The sequence below is a fragment of the Stomoxys calcitrans genome, chromosome 1 (assembly GCF_963082655.1).
Source record: "Stomoxys calcitrans chromosome 1, idStoCalc2.1, whole genome shotgun sequence".
In the NCBI taxonomy this organism is placed as follows: domain Eukaryota; kingdom Metazoa; phylum Arthropoda; class Insecta; order Diptera; family Muscidae; genus Stomoxys; species Stomoxys calcitrans.
In genome coordinates, this window is record NC_081552.1 from 209268648 (window position 1) to 209290579 (window position 21932).

The following is a 21932-nucleotide window of genomic DNA, read 5'->3' on the forward strand; positions in this document are numbered from 1 at the left end:
TAGGTACTCATTTTACTCTTACGAATTTTTAGTTCGTTCAAAGAGAATAAAAGAGCGCTTCGCTTGTTTATGTCCAAAAGAAAGCAAGAGACAAATGAATTATGTGTCTGCTCTGAGAAGAGTTTGTTCAATAGAAATGTTTAAATACAAATATGATCTCCTGCTTTAACACCCATGCTGAGTTGCCACATTATTTTTGTAGAAATGGGAATATAAGAGATTATCTGTTAGATAAACAACGCATTAAAGCAAATTAGTGAACTTAAAACAAGGCCGGGCTGAATCTTGGGAACCCACCACCATAGCTTCTGCTAAAAATTTATAGAGAAGGTGCAGTATACGCGCTGGCGGATGTATTACAGAAGTACAAGGCAGATATAACCGCCTTGCAGGAAGTGCGATGGACTGGTAATGGCGTCACTACAACACCAAACGGTGACGAACTATACTATAGCTGCCATAACACGAGGCAAGAATTTGGATGTGGATTTGTGGTTAGTCAGAGACTGAAGCAACTTGTCTCCAGCCTTACTCCTGTTGATGAGAGGCTAGCCACAATCCGCATAAAAGACAAATTCTTCAACATTAGCCTTATTTGTGCCCATGCCCCGACGGAAGACAAAGACGAGCCAACCAAGGATATTTTCTATGAGCGCCTACAGAGAGAATATGACCGCTGCCCTGCCCTTGATATTAAAATCGTTCTGGGAGATTTTAATGCGAAGATAGGGAAGAAAGACATTTTTGGTCCAACAGTCGGAAAGTTGAGCCTCCACGAGATAACGTCCAGTAATGGGTTGAGGCTGATAGATTTCGGCGCGGCAAAAAACATGGTAGTTAGTAGCACCAGATTTCAACATAAAAATATTCACAAAGCCACATGACTGTCAGCCGATCAAAACACGAGAAACCAAATTCTATCACGTTGTGATAGATGGAAGGCATTCATCCAGCGTGTTAGATGTACGATCGATCCCTGGAGCGAATATAGATTCGGATCATTACCTATCCTAAAGGTTCGCACCCGATTGAACATGGCGAGGAAAGTACGATCTGACACTGCGAATGCCAGAGGCATACTCCACCCGACTGACCCAACTGCTTCATAAAAGCACTCCTTGTACCGATGATATAATGCCGCAGTGGCAAACTATTGCCTACTTCATGGAAAATGCCGCGAAATCCGTACTTGGGTACCGGAAGCCTCCTCCAAAAAACCCATGGTACGACCAAGAGTGTCGAGATGCTAATGAAGCCAAGAATGCGGCAAATAGAGCAACCATGCAGTCAGTAGCAACGCGCCAGATGAAGGAGAGGTATCGGGAGAAAAGGAGAGAGGAGAAACTTCTATTTCGCAGAAAGAAAAAGGAAATGGAAAGACGTGAGTGCGAGCGAATTGAGATGTACAGGAGTTAGAATAAAGTCCAGAAATTCTACCAAAGAATTAAACACCAAACCGATGGCTTTGGTGCAGGCACACCTTCCTGCAGAGACAAAGAAGGAAATGTGGTAACTGACAGAGATAACATGCTGAGGATATGGAAAGAACATTTTACCCAACTGCTGGTATACGACAATGGCGGTGAAGAGGATACCACAGAACCAATCCCTGATGATGGTATAGCATGTTAACCTCCTAGTCAGAATGAGGTCCAAGTAGCAGTAACCCGACTAAAGAACAACAAGGCAGCAGGAGCCGACGGGTTACCCACTGAACTATATAAGACCAGAGGCGACACTCTGATAAGGCGTATGCATCAGCTTATCTGCGCAATCTGGCTAGAAGAACGCATACCCGATGATTGAAACCTCAGCATACTATGTCCCGTACACAAGAAAGGAGACAAGACGGAATGTGGCAACTACAGAGGAATAAGTCTCCTCTCCATGGCATACAAGATACTCTCGAGCGTACTGTGTGAAAGATTAAAACCTAAAGTCAAAGAGATAATTGGGCCCTATTAATGCGGCTTTAGACCAGGTAAATCCACCCTAGACTAGATATTCACACTGCGTCAAATCCTGGAAAAGACCCGAGAAGGACAAATTAACACCTACCATCTCTTTGTTGACTATAAAGCCGTTTTCGATACCCCATTGCGTTTGGTATTCCTGCAAAATTAATAAGACTCTGCAGGATGACACTTGCTGATACGCGTTCCTCAGTAAGAATAGGAAAGAATCTCTCCGAACCATTTAATACCAAACGAGGTTTCAGACAAGAAGACAGACTATCATGTGATCTCTTTAATATCCTGCTGGAGAAGATTATACGAGATGCAGATGTGAATAGATATGGCAAACTAATCGCAAGAGAAGACATGCTACTCGCCTATGACGACGACATCGATATCATAGCTTGGTCACCGGAAGTAGTAACTGCTGCCTTTGAAAGAATCGAAAGAGAGTCAGTGAAAATGGGTCTGGCAGTAAATGGAGATAAGACGAAATGGATGGTTTCAAAGCCTAGCACAACCGAGCAGATAAAGAAAATGGAGAAAGTTGGGAACACCAACTTTGAGATAGTTAGTAACTTTATCCACCTCGGAACCGCCGTAACCGAAACGAATGACACTGGTTTTGAGATTAAGCGAAGAATAATACTGGCAAACAGATGCTACTTTGGACTATTTAAGCAGTTTAGAAACAAGGCCACCTCTCGACAGACGAAGACTACACTTTACAAGGCACTGATACTACCCGTGCTGTTATATGGTTCTGAAGCTTGGGTACTTGTGAAAGCAGATGAGGCAGTGCTTGGAGTATTTGAGAGAAAGATACTTCGTAAAATATATGGACCAGCTTGCGTTAATGGAGAATACAGGCGACGTATGAACCACGAGTTGTATGAGCTGTATGACGACGATAGCATAGTCACACGCATCAAAATACAACGGCTGCGTTGGCTAGGTTATGTTGTCAGAATGTATGAAGAAGCTCCACCAAAGAAGTCTTTTGAAGGCAAACACGGTGGAACACGCAAACCGGGAGGACCAAAAGCCCAATGGAAAGGTTTATATGGGAGCTATATCAAGTTATCCACCGATTAGAACCGTACTTGGCACAGATGTTGGAAGTCATAACGAAACACTACATGCAAAATTTCAGCTAAAAATTGCTGCTTGTAGGGGCTCAGGAAGCCAAATAAGGAGATCGATTTTCATGGACGCACTACGTTTCCTCAATAAGACGATTTCGATATCTGAAAAGGTCAAATACTTAGGTGTGATCTTGGACAGGAAACTGATTTGGAAGTGTCATATTTAGGAGCGTACTGAGAAGGCTCACAGATGTTGGGCTCGAAATGGGGCCTGAATCCTAGGATAGTTCACTGGCTCTACAGGAGCGTGATTAGACCAATACTTACTTATGCCTCAGTAGTTTGGTGGACTGCTATGCAGAAAAAGTACAACATACGGACCATACAACAGGTTCAGAGAACATGTTGTCTTGGCATAGGCGGAGCGATGAGGACCACGCCCACTAGGGCTCTGGAGACTATTCTAGATATCCGACCCATTGATATACAGATTTAGTGTGAAGCAGCCACTACGGATATGAGATTTAAGAATGGATTGAGGATGGGAGCAGCTCATAACATCGCGGTATAATCGAGGCGACGATAGGAAACCTGGAAGGAAGTGGAGAGGTTTCCGATCGGATACCTGAGATGAACCTTGAAGTCGAGTGCGAAGTACTGCTGCCATCGGCACAGTTTTGGACTGACGGAACCCTAGTATTGCCATCTGGAAGATCATGTTACACGGATGGATCAAAGCTAGAGGACAGAGTGGGCCTGGGGGTCTACATTGAGAACCCAGGGACTGACATCTGTTTTAAACTGCCTAACCATAATATGGTCCTGCAGGCGGAGATCCGGGCGATCACGGAATGCGTGAAGTGGTGTCGTCCTAACGCGAGGACGTCGAGTGTGAACATCTTTACGGACAGTGAAATTGCCATAAGGGCAATAATAACCTGTACGGTAAGGTCACGAACAGTCTTGCAGTGTAAGAAGTAGATTAACGCATTCTCTGAGGATGGCAAAATCCGCATCGTTTGGGTGCCGGGCCATAACGGAGTAAGGGCAAATGAAAGGGCAGGCGATTTGGCGGTGAAGGCCAGAGGACTGCCGTCAATAAACTTGGTCAAACCGAAATCTTTCGGGTCGACGCAGTCCGAGTTAAGGGAGTGGGCGACGAATGCGCATGTAACATTGTAGAACAGCGAAACGGTTGGTAGGACGGCGAAAATCCTATGGGGGGATCCAGATAGTGAGAAGACGAGGCTATTACTGAAAGCAAGTAAAAAGGAGGTCAGTATAGCTATTGTTATCATAACAGGCCACATAGGACTACGAGCTCACTTATGTAAAATCGTTGCGGCAAGTGATAGCATGTGTAGGGCATGTGGGGAAGATGATGAGACGTTGGAGCATTTCCTTTGTCATTGTCCGGCTTTAACGTCTAACAGATACCGGCACTTAGGTGGGGACACAATACCAGACATGAACCAACTAGGGGCGTGACATGAAAAACAATTAAGGATTTTGTAAGTAGCACGGAATTTCTTAAATAAAATTTTCTTTGTTTGTTTCTCTTTTGAGGCGAGCTCAATGATCGGAGATGCAAATGGTAAAGGAAAGCCAAAGATAGCAACACACACCAACCACTATGGGACGCGTTTCGTCTTTGGTTTTCAACCATATTAGGCGTGATGGCTTCAAGGGCCGTGCGTTGGTATGTTGTATTTGAATCGTGTTAATAGCGAAAACGCATCGATGATACAATTACCGCATAAACAAGCTCGACAACCTTGCTTATTAGCTGTATATTTCCCAATGGGTGTATTTTTGTGTAATGACAGACAATCTGTCTGTGACAAATTACACTTCTTAAGTACTACACATGATTTTGTGCAGCTGTTGGAAGTTGTATTGATGGCTTCGAACGCTAAGACAACGGCAATGGCTCTCGCTATTGCTCTGTGAGCCCAGGTTCGAATCCTGGCCGGGTTCTGCCGAATTTTAAATTTTTCAAGTTTTTTTGCCTGTTTTTTTGTTTGTTTCTCTTTTGAGACGGACAGACCGACTGAGGGACGGACATAGCTAAATAGAATCAGAAAGTCTTTCTTAGCCGATCGGTATGCTTCGTAAGGGATCCATCTCTCTTTCCTTGTGCGACAGTAGTGGTGTAGGTGATAAAACTTGCATCCGTTTTTTAAACAAACTCAGTTTTTGAACAGTTTGAAAGTCTGCACTCAGAAACGTAGTACGAAACAATTTTCAGTCCCATCCGAAATGAATGCCTTTGTACATGTGTTCAACATGACTTTAATTGAATCGTTCAATGAAAAAAGTAGATTTTTGTACCCCCCATTTCGGTGAAAGCATCCGTGTTTTGGATATGGCAACCCTGTTGCATAGTTGGAGAGAAGTAGAGAGCTAACTCATTGACCACACTCTATGTGAGATACGAGTATTTGTATCTTTAGTGGAAACATGATGAGAATAGTTGAAAACTGGTTTTGTCATGGTAAAGACGTCTCGGCAATTCTCTGGGAATAACAAGATAACATGGTAACAACAATGCCACAAAAATTACTCGAGTAACAATGACCGCTTTTAACAAATTTTTAGCATGAGGAAATTCGAATACCCATTGGTTTGGGCTACATAGCGGGCCGTTGGTATGGCAATCGCAACGAACGACCCATTCTAGCCTTACACGGATGGCAAGACAATGCTGGTAGCTTTGCTCTGCTGGCTCCCCTATTGAGTCGTCAAGTGGCTATTTTGGCCATTGATTTACCTGGTCATGGCAGATCTTTTCACAACCCTCCCGGTGTTATGTATCGCACCATGGACTATATTCGCGCTGTCAAAGAAGTGGCCGGGCACTTCAAGTGGCCAAAGGTCTCATTGCTAAGTCACTCCATGGGTACAAGTATCGCGTATATGTTTGCCGCCTTATATCCCCAACTGGTAGATGTCATGGTAAACATTGACATAGTTCACTGCCGCTATCACCCATTGGAATGGCAAATAAAAGCGCTTGCCTACACAACGGATAAATATGTGGTCGAAATCGAACGCAAATTGGCCAAGAATGGTAAAAAACCGCCTACATATAAATTTGAAAATTTGGAAAAATTATTACATGAGGGTTCGGGACAATCCATAGATATTGAGAAAACAAAATATGTATTGGAGAGAAATATTGCTGCCGTAAACCCAGGGGTGGAGGATGAATTTTATTTTTCTCGCGATGGAGCCATAAAATATTTTCAAGAATTCAACACAGAGCCGGGACTTTGTATTGCTATGGCTAAGAGAATGTTGAACATAAAATGGCTGATTTTAAAAGCAAAGGACTCTGAGCATATTAATGAAGATTCAAGTCTAACCCAAGAAGTTTTGCAAATCCTTAAATCAAATAATCCAGTTTTTGCTTACCATGTTGTGCCCAATGCAAAACATCATTGTCATCTTAACAATGCGGATAGAGTGGCGGATTATATTTCACCGTTTCTAGCAAAACACAGACCTCCAGAGATATTGAATGTTGAGAATAAATTATAATTAAATGTTTGGAATGAAATACAATACATCATGCATATTTTATTTACAAATCTAGCAGGTAATAAGGTACTAATTTTGGCCGTGTGGAATCTTTTCGTTTTAATCCGGAAATCACTATAGCCTGGTCTCAATACTCTACATAAAAAGCAATTTGTGTTTGTTCCGTATAGATTTAAAAACGCTTGATCGGATTACCTTGAAATTTTCACAGATTGTGTAGGTTGGTCTGAAAGAAAACATAGGCTATATATTGGGTTGCCCAAAAAGTAATTGCGGATTTTTCATATAGTCGGCGTTGACAAATTTTTTCACAGCTTGTGACTCTGTAATTGCATTCTTTCTTCTGTCAGTTATCAGCTGTTACTTTTAGCTTGCTTTAGAAAAAAAGTGTAAAAAAAGTATATTTGATTAAAGTTCATTCTAAGTTTTATTAAAAATGCATTTACTTTCTTTTAAAAAATCCGCAATTACTTTTTGGGCAACCCAATAATTTTTTGATATCGGGATGGGGGCGGACTCTTCCCCTTATGACAAAAGTAATACTCAAAAAAAAAAGTCATAACAAAAAATTTAATGCAAAATTTCAGCAAAATCGGATAATTGCGCCCTCTAGTGGCTCCAGAAGTCAATACCTCATATCGGTGTATATGGCAGCTATATCAGGTTATGGACAGATTTGAACCTTACTTAGCACAGTTGTTGAAAGTCATTACAAAACACCTCATGTAAAATTTCAGCATAATCGGATAATAATTGCGCCCTCTAGTGGCTCAAGAAGTCAAGACCCTAGATAGGTTTATATGACAGCTATATAAGTTTATGGACCGATTTGAACCATAATCATCACAGTTGTTGAAAGTCATAGTAAAACACCTCAAGCAAAATTTCAGTCAAATCGGACGAGAATTGCGCCCTCTAAAGTCTCAAGAAGTCAAGACCCAAGATCGGTGTATATTGCAGCTGTATCAAAACATGGCCCGATTTGGCCCATTTACAATACCCACCGACCTACGCTAATAAAAAGTATTTGTGTCAAATTTCAAGCGGCTAGCTTTACTCCTTCGAAAGTTAGCGCACTTTCGACAGACAGGAGGACGGACAGAGGGACGAACAGACGGACGGACAAACGGACGGACAGACGGACGGCTAGTTGGCTAGATCGACTTAAAATGCCATTACGATCAAGAATATACACACATTACAGGGTCTTAGACGAATATTTCGAGGAGTTTCAAACAGAATGACGAAATTAGTATACCACCATCCTATGGTGGAGGGTATAATAAGAGAGTGAAAGAAGGCGCAGCGGAAAGGGCCCTGTTCAGCTAGTTCATCATAAATGAGAAATTGACAAAACGTTAAATCCTGGACCCAATAGTAACAGATTGACACTTGCCATTTTTTTTTTTAATTGTTTTGTCGACTACAAAGCCGCCTTAGACAATAATTTACGTATTGAATTTAATGGGACATTTCATTTGAAGTTTAAAAACTGAATTTACTTTAATATTTAATAATTGCTTTTATATTTAAAATCTCGTATATACTTACCAAATAAAAAATACATGTACATCGCCTTTCGTGGTGGATTTGTAATTAACCATAAATCCATTAATGAATTGCCCCATTTCCATGGAAGCCTGCAGTAAACAAAATTTCATTTTATTTGCATTTCTTGCCAGTATTGCTGTCTTGCTGCAGTTTGGAGTTAAATCCCGTTTTGTTCTCTTATTTTCCTGGCACTGGCTGGCGGACTGGCATTTGTTTGTTGTTAATGAACGAGCATTAAAAACAGTAAACGATGTATTTTTCTCTCGCTCTCTCTCTGTCTCTCTAAGTTGTGTGAAATATGATCCTCTTAAGTATTGGCTTTCATCCAATTTCATGCTAGTTTTTCCCTCGTCATGTGAAAATACTGCACACAGTGTTATGCTGTGCAAAACGCCCTCACTTTTGCCAATGCCACCGGAGGAAGGGGAATAGTAAAAGTAGCGAAGACAGCGGCAAATGTAAATGTTAATGTTGCCATTGGCAACATGCCACAATTGAACATAATTTAACACAAAGGATTCATGGTTACATGTGTGTGTGTGTGTGTGTGTGTGTGTGTGTGTGTGTGAGCGATACGGGTGGCGAAGCATATACGGATGTAGCACGAGGGACGCAAGGAGGGGCCAGTCGCATATTTTGGCTGGCATCCGACGCTGATGAAGATGAACATCCGCGTCTGTGGTCCTGGCAGTGGCAGCAGAACATAACAACAGAATTAAATGTCATTTTCTTGACAATATCAAAGGAAGGATGCGATGTGACACAGTCATAGTTGAGCAAGGATAACGAAAGTGAAAAAAAAAATCGAAAAAAAAGAAGCTGTTGGTAATACGCTAAAGTGAGAATAAGTCGTCTGCCATTAGCCCTACATAACTAGGGCTGTTCTCATGAACATTCCATTAAGGAGCAGGGACAAACTTCTTACATATCAATCAGCACTCAAGTTTAAGCTCAATCCTAAGGGGCCTCCCTACTGTGGTACATGGTATTAAAATGTAGTGAATTTGTTTCAACACCCAGAAGGAAGAAAGATACCCCCTTGGAAAGTATACCGATCGACTCAGAATCACCTTATGATTTAGCTATGTACGTCTGTCTGTCCGTCTGTGCGGTTTACCCAATGGCTCCTACAATATGTACGAATTTTGATCGAATATCAACAACATTTGATATGTTGTTGATTTAAGCAAATTTTAAATTCGACGACTTAGTCTGCATATCCAAAACGGCATATCTAAAACCAGCTTCGCCCGGCTTTAGCCCGTTCATACTTGTCATAGCTGAGTCCGCAGTGCGACACCTCTTGGGGTAGAAGTTTTTACATTGCATAGTATCTCACAAACGTCGCCAGCATTAGGAGGGGATAACCACCTCTGAATTATTTGTTTTCTGATGTTCTCGCCAGGATTCTAAGCCGGGCGTTCAGCTTCATAGGTAACTCCAAGTAACTGATGCTATTTTAGGCTACGACAGCAAATCCAATTTGGACTTTTACACAAAAATGCGACTCATGCGAGGGATGTTATTTAAATTTATGGCCTTATAGTGAAATTGCAATTTTTTGTTTTTCAAAAGTATTCTCCAGCATGATTTCATATCCATTTTGTTCAAACCAAATTGCATGGTCATATAAAAAATCTTCCGCAAAGAGGTGGCGCACTGCGGGACGCCGTTCGGACTCGGTTATAAAAAAGGTCCCTTATCATTGAGTTTAAACTTGAGTCGGAAAGCACTCATTGATGTGAGAGAATTTGCCCCTTCTCGGTTCCTGGTGGTAATGTTCTTCCTTAGGGTAATGTTCTCATTAGAGGAGGGATGGCACCTCAGACATTAGGACTCAAATATGGATATCAAATTAGTGCTGCACCTTCAAATCCCTTTAATTTAAGCCCCATATTGCCATGGCCGGTAAATATGAACCGTTTGGAGGATGTTTTGGTGTTGGAGCGGCCACCGGCACTATGCACTGATATTAGATATCAAATTCGTTCTTTATTTCCAACGAATATGAAGTTCAGTTTAGGGGATGCTTTACGGCGTACCCCAAAACACTTGGCTCTAAAATTGGATATCAAATTCCTTTTTCTACTCTCAAATACCTTTGATTTGAGTCCCATATTGTCATAATGGGTCAAATAACCCATCTAGGAGGAAAAGCGCCACTTAGACTTGAACGTAAATTTTAATGTCATATTCGTAATCTACTCCCTAATATCTTTCATTTGAGTCCCATATAGCCATGGTCGGCTAATATGCCCATTTGGGGGCATTTGGCGATGGGGCCTATGTTTTATGCCATATTTGTAATCTACTGCCTAATACTGTTCATTGGAGTCCCATACTGACATGAACTTCGGGTATATCTGTTTGGAGGGTTGGAGGGGCCCGCTGGGTCCTTGGACCAAAATTTTTATACCATATTCGTTTTCTGGTCTCCAATACCTTTGATTTAATATCCTTATTGTGCTCATCGGATTACCTTGGGATATGGGTGGCGTTTTTGGGGAAGGGATAGGGTCCGCCTCCACCTGATGTCCTATGTTTCCTTCCAGACAAACGTACACGTTTAGAGGTGCCCGCTGGGTACTTGGAGCAAAATTTTTATACCATATACGTTTTCTGGTCTCCAATACCTTTCATTTGATACCCTTTTTGTGCCCAATGGGACCACTTTGGGATATGGGTGGCGTTTTTGGGGTAAGGGAGAGGGTCCGCCTCCACCCGATATCCTACGTTTCCTTCCAGACAAACGTACACGATCTATGAACATTTTATGAAAATCGGTTCATCCAAGTATTATATAGTCACAATGGGTCTAATGGCATTTTTGAGGTGCGGCGTGACCCCCTATACTTCGATCTGATTTTGCATGCCAGATTCGAAATCTACTCCCGAATACCTGTCATTTGAGATCCATATTGAAATAAACGTTCAATATGTCTGTTTGGGGGAGTTTTGGGGTTGGGTACTTAGACCCAAATTTTAATACCATATTCTTGTTCAATATGTCAATACCTTTCATTTGATAACCATATCGTCCCGATCGTTCCACTTTTGCTTTTGGGTTGTGTTTTTTGCATAAGGGGGAGAATCCGTTCGCCTTCCGATACCGAAAAATTATATAGCCTATGTTTCCTTCCAGACCAGAATCCCATATATCCTTGATTGGCTAATGTGTCAATGTGTTTGGCCGTTTTTGTGGGGGTGGGGTGACCCCCTATACTTCGACGTGAATTTGTATGCCAGATTCGTTATCTACTCCCGCACACTTTTCATTTGATTGTCCTTATCGGTCCACTTTTGATTTTGGGGTAAGGGTGGAGGGTCCGCCCTCATTCCGTTTTCAATAAATTATAAAGCCTATTCCTACTTCCTGGCCATATTCGTAATCTATTCCCGAATACCTTTCATTTGAGTCCCATATTGCCATGATCGTCAAATAAACTTATTTTAAGGGGTTTTGGGGCTGGGGTGGCTCCCAGGTACTTGGATCCAACTTTTATTATGGAATTCGTACTCTACTCTTGAATACCTTTCATTTGAATCCCATATTGTTTTGATCGGTCCACTTTTATCTATGGCTAATACTTTCGTGGTAAGGGGGAGGGTCCGCCGCCCTCTCGATATCAATAAATTATATAGCCGAGGTTTCCTTCCAGACCAACCTACACAAGGTAATCGGTTCAGGCGTTTTTGAGTCTATACGGTTTGTGTGTTTGTTCCGTTTCAAATTTTGAAATGATTTTCTTGACCCAAAAAATTATGCGTGCAATATTTCGATTGGGCAACAAATGCTAGCGGTGAACTGATTAAAAGAATACTTAGACGGCTAAATCAAATCAGAAAGTGATTCCGAATCAATCGGCTTATACATATCCTCTCCTTCTAAGCGTTGCAAACAAATGCATGAGGTTATAATACCCTGTACCACAGCAGTGGTGTAGGGTGTAAATACGAAAGAGTGAAGAAGGAAAGCCAAAAGTGACTCTTTTGTTATACAAAAGTTTAAATCGACTGACTTAAAAAAAAAAAAAAACACCACATAAGCAGCCAGGGACATAAACGATGGCAACGAATTTGCAAATTGCCAAAGACCCGAAAGGATAAGAAGAGAGTGTGCGGCAAAGCTGACATAGTGGAAATGATGGTACTATGCTAGGCTACGATCAACGTGATGATGGCCATGATGTTGTTAATAAATGTATCATTAAGGTCCAACCATCAACGTAGATTATTCGAATTAGCTTCATTCAGGTACTCGAAGAGCTGATGTAAAAGATTTTAAGTCTTCCTATTGCAAAGAAGTCCCACCATTACGTTTTATACACTTTGTCGTTTTGCACCATTTTCTAGTGTCGGTTTATTCTCCTTCTAAGAAACAGGAAATTACTTTCTGGCTTTTGTTGAGAGAAAATCTGCATAGAGATTGCGTCTCTTGAGGGGGATGATGTGCAATTGTATAGTGCACAAAAATATATGTTCTTGCTCCTACTCTACTATGTTCCACTTTAGATGTGAACGAGTTGATAAGCATGGCTTTTCATTTTTCTAGAAAATATGACTCTTATAGAAAAGTATTTCCCTAAAGACGAAATGTTTTTATCACATGAAGTAAACAATGGAAAGAATGTGAACTTCTCACTCTGCAAGCGAAAAAATGATTTCCTCTTCAAAAGAGGACAAGGCCGTGTCCATAGGTAAATTGACTAAAAAAAAGGCCGGGCTAAACTAGGTGGCAGTCTGCCTTCAGACTTACATAGACGTTTTCATTCATTGTGATACCATAGGAACACGAATGTCGAGTTTTACGCAGATACCTGCCATCACGGCCCAAACCTGCGAGGCCCAAGGCCCAAGGGTGAATACAATGCGTCTACCAACGCCCCCACATGTGGTAATCCACACATGAGTACCAATTTGATCCCACGTATTTGGACGTGTTCACCTCCTTGGTTAGGAGCGGAGCACTACCTAAAACTCCTTCCGATCTATGGGTCACGGCACCCGGTTGAAAACGCAACTCCACGCCGAGCTTTTGCTCTACCCGCGATTTGGGTACAAACCACAGCCACCACGTTGCTCCCCACTGGGGCCTCACCATTGTCAGGCTGGAACCAAAGTTCCAGGGGCTCCTGACACCCGTGGTACCAGATTAAAGTCTCCGGTCAGACTTCGTAGCCTTAAAAGACTACTACCAGTTGAACCCCAAACCGTTCCGGACTGGTCACCTGAATGGGAGAAAATCACCCTACGCCGACCTCAGCCAACATACAAGAGTATGCATCAAACATACAGCTAGACAATATACACAAAACACAAACAGGACACGGCAGCCCTCACGGGCTACGCCACATAAATCAGCAACAACATGGGACTTTACAATCAACGCGGCCACCCTCACGGGTGACCGATCACAACCACAACAGCTAAGGGAATCAATAATGGGCAAACACCGCTGCATCAACATGGGCAAGGCAGGTGCCAGGCCATGCCATGCGCAGCACCAAATCACACAGTCGCGCCAGCACAGCAACACCTCGTTATGGATAACTAGCGTGCATTCATACCTCCACTAAGTCTAGTCCGCCTCCTAAGAAATACTTCCCGGGAAAGGTGGCCAGCCTTGCAACAGTCGTCTCGTCCTCAAGGGCCCTAGTGAAATCCCACACCGCCTCGCTAATCCCCATCGCGCCTAAATCTCTAATGTCTGCATAGTACGGGCATTCTGTCAGTACATGCCTCCAGTCCTCACGTCTCCCACAGTCGCACAAATCAGTCGCGGACAGGTTCCTCTGATGCAAAAATGCATTAAAGGAACCATGTCCCGTCAGTATGAAGCCCAGACTTAGGCCGAAGCCAAAGTCCGGGCGGTCTCGTACGAACGTCGCGTCACGAATAAATTCGTAAGTCACCCGACCATTGTCACTGTTCGTCCATCTAGTCCTCCACCTATCATCAAGACGCTCCAAAAGGAGTGTCTTGAGCCGCCTAATATCCCCATCTGCAAGCTCCGAAGCGGTGAGCCAATCCTCACGCACTAATGGAATTCCCTTTTTCACACTATACAGAACGGTCATGTAACTGACGAGTAAGTCAAGCGGGGGCGCGCCAAGCAATACTTGTAGTGCACATGCCGAAACAGTCCTGCACACAGGCAAGCAAGCCAGCATTGCCACCCTCTGACAAGAGAGGATCTTCTTCCGTCCTAAGACAGTCGCAGCAATTCCGTGCCATACAGGCGCTCCATAAGTTGCACAAGCAACAAATAGACCACCTTATATGGACCGAACAGCGCGACGACTAAGACCCCAATCACTTCTCAGAACACGCTTAACCATGCCGGCTACTCCAGTCATCTTCTCCTTCACCCGATCCAAATGGACCAGGAAACCCATTCTCTCCGAAACAGTCACTCCCAGATATTTGACGAGCGCTACGTTCCTGATACTAGCTCTACCAGATCGAATCGTGGGTGGACGATTCCGCGACAAGATGCCCTTGAGCAACATTGTCACGGTTTTGTCCTCCGCGACGTCAACACCAACACGATCGCTCCATTCGCGCACAATGCCCATGGCAAGCTCACCACGAGTTTCCAGAGCAAGTTTGGAATCTCCTTCAACCAGGATGAGCAGGTCATCCGCATATGCGCTGATTTTAAAAACTCAGCGAGACGTCCCAGCAGAGGATCCATCATGAGGTTCCATATATATGGAGCACAGATGGAGCCCTGAGGGCAGCCACGCTGAATATCCTTCCAAACCGTATCGCTAGCACCAACCACGCAAGCTCTTCTATCACAGAAGTAACTACGCCAGAGAGAAAGTTCCCGACAACCTATTTCGCCTAATCTCGTGAGTACACTACGCCATGAAAGGTAATCAAACGCGCCTTTGAAATCGACAAATATGCCAAGGACATATTTGGCGCTCGATTCTCTCACACAGTTCTGCACGTGGATCCAGGCATCCACAGTGCTCTTTTCCTCCCGAAAGCCGAACTGGTACGGAGAAGTACCCTCCTCGTAGCCCTCCCTAAATCTTGTCACCATTATCCTCTCCAATACTTTTGCAAGCACGGGGAGGAGACTGATGCCCCGATACGATCTTGGATTGCTCCTCAATCGATCGGGCGATTTCAGAAGGACTACGACTCGAGCACATTTCCACGTACGAGGGAAATAACCTGCTTCGACACATCGTGTGAGGATCAACTCGACATGGTCAGGTATAGCCTTCCAGATGCTTTTACACATCTGTCCAGTCATACCGTCCATGCCAGGTGACCTCCCGCTTCTAAGCCGGCAGACACTGTCCACTATCTCGACCCTTTCCAGACTTGGAGGAGGCACGATCATCTCCACACTGGGAGCCTGTTCGTGCTCATCCGCATCGGGAAAGAACGTTCCCATTAACACCCTAGCACACTCGTTCCAAGAAGTCAACACGTTGTCACCCACTCTAAAACCGCCCAGGTCACCTTGACTAGAACCCTGTTGCCCACCGCGCCGGCACACGCGGATCATCTCTGTTGTCCTGTACAAATCTCCTAAAGTGATCTTCCTTGCTCCTAATCAACAGTTGCTTGTACGTCCTCAAATTGCTAAGGTAGTCGTTTCGGCGTGAGACAAGATCCTCAGCATTGGAACTTCTGGCTCTTTGGAATCGCTTCCTCAGACGCCTGACGTTCCGCCGCATTGTCTCCAGCTCACGGGTCCACCACTTGACCTTACTTGGTTTCGCCTTTCGACGTCTGCCAAGGAGCGCATCATTCACCGCGCACATCCACTCGTCTACCTTAGCAATTTGGTCATCTATAGTCAGTGCCCTAAAGTCATCTAAAGACAATGCTGATGCAGTCTCCCTAAAACTTTCCACATACAAGTCCCAGTTCACGTCTCGATCTTTCCAGCACCTGGATCGTTCAGTCGTAACCCGAGTCCGTCGATCCCTGGAAGTGACCATAATCTCAATCGGATTATGGAAGTAGAAAGAAGATGCCTTCCAGTTCCTACCGTTGAAACATCCAGATCGCTTTAAAAAGCCCAATAACTTGCGAATGTTCGCATCCGCTAAATCAGACAATTTCTCTGAGAAATGAGAACCTAAAGTGGAACTCCTTCTGCCTGCCAGAGCGAGACACACAAACAGCAGATGTTCTACAGTCTCCTCTTTCTCGCAGTCCTTATAGCTTTTGCTGGAATTGATACTTGCAAACTTCAGTGCTTACCGATAAGAAAGTGACCTGTCTTGACAAACACAATGACTGAGTCGTCTGTTCTAGCCAGCTTGATGTCGCTGACGGTAGACTTCTTCAAGTCGAGATTAGGCCATATTATTTTGGAGTGTTCACAACTCCCCTTTGTGACCACTTGTCATTCGTTCGCTTGGGGCCTGATCCTGAAGACTTTGCTTAAATGTCGCTAAAGGCACACCCACGGATTCCACTTTCTCTGGGATGTGTAGAGTAGTTCCTAGTCTCGCAAGCTCGATTCCTTTGGATATTTCCTAGAAACAGGTGAACTTTGAACTGTTTATCCCTCTCGTTAAGAGATTTGTTGTTGTTGTTGTCGTGGTAGTTTGTTGTGTTCTATCTATCGTCTGCTTGATTCTGTTGAGTGTCCAGAACCAGTCCACAGGGATCTGGGTCTGAGTCGAGTGGGTCTGGCTGGGCAGTTAAACAGGTGACGTGAATCTTGCACGTCAGCATGAATCCTTGATTTGTAGAAGTTGAGGTGGCTGCATCTGCCGGAACGTAACTGAATCAAAAATAGTTGGGTTTGCCGGGGAGGTCAATTTCTTCAGGTGCAATGGGGGGCAGTCGTTCTCCAAGGTCTACATTCACCCGGTAGTCATTTACCGCATCTGCTACGTGTCTGCATGAATGTTGTATAGACCTGCTTGATCTAGAGGTTCTCTCTTGTAGCGCAGAACCTCACGCAGAATCTTAAGACTTCTGGGCGGTGGATCTATCCACAAGATGACGATTTGGATGGTCTCTGCGATGACAGCCCAAAAGGTATTGCTTAGACAACATGTAGTTATGTCTTCGCACTGGTAGCACCTTTGTCTCCTGATGGAGGTGGTCCACGTGAGAACTGAGGCGACAGCCCGTTGCAGTTCGAAAGGGCGGCATTCTGACAGATCTGAATATTATTCCACTGCGTGTCACAAAGTTGATGACACAACACTGGCGCTGCATAACTTACCACAGGCGGGCCAATTGCTTTGTACGTGGTCAACAAGGTTTCTTTTTCTGCCCCCCAATTGCCGCCAGCAAGTGATTTGAGATTTGACCTTGTTTCTACTTTTGACTTGGTCGCAAATTGCTGTGGCATGTGGGGAGAATGTGTAAGAACTGTCAAATGTGACGCCAAGTATTTTGGGACATTTGGTGGTTGGTATCATTTCTCCATCGACCATCACAGCCAGCTCAGTATTCACCTCACGCGTATTTGTAGTGAACAATGTAGCCGAAGATTTGGTGGCGGAATTCTTCAGATTTCTTGTAGCGAAACATGAGGCAAGTTCGTTGAGGCAGACGTTCAACCTATCGCAAATGTCAGATGGGGGGCCTGGTGCCATGATCGCACAATCGTCCACATATGATACGATCTCTATGCCGTCTGGAGGAGGTGGGATGGAGGATAGGTAGAGGTTAAACAGAGCCGGAGATATCACCTCACAATGGGGAACTCCCTGTTTCACTCTACGATGCATCGACTTCTTATCCCTAAATTCCCAGTGTTTCAGCCCTGGCTGGAGGAACGTGTTGGCGACACGTCATGGCTGACTGTGTCGAATGACTTCGATAGATCCAGTGCCATGAGGACCGTCCTATCATGGCCAGGGCTGATTGAAGTCAAGGCAAATGCGTGCGGTGATGGCATGCAAAGCAGTTGCTGTGCTATGCAGTCTTCGATATCTATTTTGATGCTCGGCGAATGGAAATTCTCCTACGAGGTTCGGGAGGAGTAATGCCTCAAGCGTCTTGGCTACTGGAGAGAGAAGAGAGATCGGTCTGTGCGACTCCCCCAAAGTGGGGCATTTTCTAGGCTTCAGTTGCGGGATCATCACTCTGCACATTTTGCAGCCATCGGGATCTATATGAGTGTTGAAAGACAGGTTGAGGACAGTAGTAAGGTACTCAACTTCAGGTAAATCCAGATTCTTCAGCATCAGTGTAGAGATTCAGTCGAGGCCCAATGCCTTGAATGATATGCAGTTACGAATGACATTCGTAACCTTGCCCACGGTGAATTGTGATGGCTGTCCATCGGCACGGGGACCACGGATACGGTGAATGGCTCTCCTCCTTGCTCTGTTACTCTCGGAATGCACAACAAATTGACGGTTGAACAACCTGGCGCATTTCTTCGGATCAGTCACGGTTACTTCGTCAAAATTGACTGAGGTTCTGTCATCCCGTCTATCGGGGTTCGAGAGTGACTTAACAGTAGACCACATCTTGCCTAAACCGGTGCCTAAGTTACATTGCTCCAAGTGTTCCAGCCACAAATTCCGCTTATGTTCGTTGACTACCCTGTTTATTTCCAGATTCAGATCGCTGATTCTGGATCCCACGTCCATACAACCAGTACCTGCGCCGGGAAATTGGGCCGCACTGGGGGTATTCGACCGGCTGTTATAAGGCGAGCGGCTGCTGCGTTGATGATGTTTCGGAAATTTCTCTCGGCAACTAGCACATCCGAAGTGGGGTGGCAGTTCACTGAAGCGGCAATTGGTATACTCTCTGTAGCCAGCCCAATCGGCCTTTTTCTGTTTGATAAACCTCCGCCGCTTAGAGGTTATGAAGTTGGGTGGTTGGTCGATGGTGAGAATTATGGGGAGGTGGTCTGACCCCAAAGAGCTGACGGCTTGCCAGGATACGTCACTCAGGAGATCAGGGGATGCAATGAAAATGGCTGCTCTGCCAAAGCTATGCCACGCTGGTCGTTACCTAGGGGAGAATGCCATGACGTCTGATGCGCATTAAAATCCCCCAGAACCAGACGATTATGGCCAGATAGCAACCCACTTATATCGGGGTTGCAAGCTTGGTCATTAATTGGGACACAGCTACCAACCGGCGGTATGTACACGTTGTATAGCTCTTTTCCCATAGTCCGACGACGACGACTCTTGTGACCCGCTGCTGGCTATGTTCGCACAGCACCTTGCAAACATATCCAGTATGACTATACTCCCGTAGTGAAGTAAGGCCAGAGCAAGATCGGAAATGTACCCAGTCCATGCACCGGTTACACCTCACCGACACCGACCGAAGATGGAAGCGGTTCTGGCAAACTGAACAGAACAACGGTCCGAGGTTCTTTCCAATCCCGGAACGGACCAGAAGCGTGCGGAGAAGACACTTCGGGATGTGCCTCTCCCATGACGAAAGAAGACGAACATAGACACTGAGGCGGCAGCCCTTGCCGATGAAGCGTTCCATCGGGTGAATCCGGTGCGTACAACCGGCTGCCATGGGTTCGATAATGAGATTTGTGAAAGCCGAGGGCGGGTTTTTGACTTCTGAAATTTGTTCCCCAAAGATTTAATGGCTGTCTGTTAAGACATTTATGCCAGACGTCGTTATGACATTACATTTTAGCCATTCCACAAATCTTTAACTGCCACGATCTCCACTTGATACACACTACGGTAGCCGGATACCCTTCTCTGTATGACCAATCCAAGTTCTTCAGATTACACCCCGAAGCCCACCCGGTGGTAAAGTTTGGAACTATCCGAATGTCGTCTGTGCTACTTCCTCTGTCAGGAATAGTGGTGTACAGTACTTTTTATTAAAAAGCAGCTTAGGCAATATGTAATCCACTCTAACTGTTACATCGGGCATTGCGTCAAGGATAACACCGTGTCCGTAGCCACCGCATGACCAAAGAGAAAACTCACAGCCTCACAGCAGTATTCGCAGCAATTTGTCTAGCCACAATGTCCAGAGGCATTAGGTGTAGCATAAAATTCAGTGCATCAAATGGTGTCGTCCTCCGTTCAGCTGTGATGCACAGCAAAGGCCTACAAATTCCATATTTGCATACCCACCACCTTATGATGGGGGTATATTTATTTAGTCGTTCCGTTTGTAACACCTGGAAATATGAATTTTCGTTTGTGGTGTTCTGTTATGACTTGCCAACAAACTTGCCACGTACGGTGCGAACCGGTCTATAACCTGATATAGCTCCCATATAAACCGATCTCCCGATTTAATTTCTTGAGCCCTTACAAGCCGCACTTTTTTCCGATTTGGCTGGAATTTTGCATGTGGTGTTCTGTTATGATTTTCAACAACTATGCCTAGTATTGTCCAAATCGGTCTATAACCTGATATAGCTCCTATATACCCCGATCTCCTGATTTGACTTCGTGAGTCCTTACAAGAAGCATTTTTTGTCCAATTTGGCAGAAATTTTGCATGCGATGTTCTGTTACGATGCCAAATAAGATCCAAATCAGTCTGTAACCTGATACTGCTCCCATATAAACCGATCTTCCAATCATCCTGGTTCGGTTCCTAGAAGCATTAATTTTTGCTATTTTGATAGAAGTCTGGTATGTAGGATAAAATTATGCCCTTCAACTAAATTTATTTCCCACATTTGTAGCAGAATCCATGGTGGTGGGTTCTCCTGATTCGGCCCGGCCGAACTTAGCATGCTTTTACTTGTTTTAATTACTTTAGGCATTTTTTAGAATTTTTGTTAAGAAATTTTGTTGGAAGAGATGATTTTAATTTGTGGAATTTTTTGTAAAGAAGCTACTTGATTCATCCATTGGTATACATTTCGAAATGTTGCTGAGCTCGCTCCCATTTTTTGTTATTGCTCTACTTAAGTGTACATGACTGGCATGGCTTTTTATATCCACCACCGAAGGATGGGGGTATATTCATTTTGTCATTCCGTTTGCAACACATCGAAATATCCATTTCCGACCCTATAAATATATATATATTCTTGATCAGCGTAAAAATCTAAGACGATCTAGACATGTCCGTCCGTCTGTCCGTCTGTCTGTTGAAATCACGCTACAGTCTTAAAAAATAGAGATATTGAACTGAAATTTTGCACAGATTCTTTTTTTTGTCTATAAGCAGGTTAAGTTCGAAGATGGGCTATGTCGGACTATATCTTGATATAGCCCCCATATAGACCGATCCGCCGATTAAGGGTCTTAGGCCAATAAAAGCCACATTTAATATCCGATTTTGCTGAAATTTGAGACAGTGAGTTGTGTTAGGCCTTCCAACATCCTCCGTCAAATTGGCTCAGATCGGTTCAGATTTGCATATAGCTGCCATATATACCGATCCTCCGATTTAGGGTCTTGGGCCCATAAAAGCCACATTTATTATCCGATTTTGGTGAAATTTTGGACAGTGAGTTGCGCTGAGCCCTTCGACATCCTTCGTCAGTTTGGCCGAGATCGGTCCAAATTTAGATATAGCTGCCATACGTCCAAAAAGAGACCGATCTGAAAATAAAGGACACGGATGTCCAAAAGCCTAACATAAGTCATAGTGTTAAATTTCAGCGAAATCGGATTATAAATGAGCCTTTTATGGGCCCAAAACCTTAAATCGAGAGATCGGTCTCTACGGCAGCTATATCCAAATCTGAACCGATCTGGGCCAAATTGAAGGGGGGTATAGAAGGGCCTAACACAACTCGCTGTACAAAATTTCGTAGAAATCGGACAATTGATGCGTCTTTTATGGGCCCAAAACTTTAAATCGAGAGATCGGTCTATATGGCAGCTATATCCAAATCCGAACCTAT

General features: G+C 44.1%; 2 protein-coding genes across 3 annotated transcripts in view; one reads left to right on the forward strand and one right to left on the reverse strand.

The window, feature by feature from the left end:
• LOC131994024 (uncharacterized) overlaps positions 1 to 8813 on the reverse strand; it is a 54037-nt gene extending 45224 nt beyond the window's left edge. The window contains exons 1-2 of one of the 2 annotated variants that reach the window (XR_009396380.1): positions 8132 to 8813; positions 6557 to 6806 (exon numbers count right to left, since the gene is read on the reverse strand). Coding sequence is in view for 1 of the 2 variants with exons in the window: in XM_059360087.1 (XP_059216070.1) it covers positions 8132 to 8778 (647 nt within the window). In the remaining variant the exon portion in view is untranslated. Of the gene's footprint in view, positions 1 to 6556; positions 6807 to 8131 lie in introns of those variants that run through there. The other variant, XM_059360087.1, reaches the window with a different exon arrangement.
• Positions 5515 to 6606, forward strand: LOC106093996 (probable serine hydrolase). Its single transcript, XM_013261169.2, has 2 exons — positions 5515 to 5578; positions 5639 to 6606. Exons 1-2 carry the CDS (start codon positions 5576 to 5578, stop codon positions 6578 to 6580), a joined length of 945 nt encoding a protein of 314 aa, XP_013116623.1. The 5' UTR covers positions 5515 to 5575; the 3' UTR covers positions 6581 to 6606.
• Positions 8814 to 21932: the final 13119 nt, after the last annotated feature.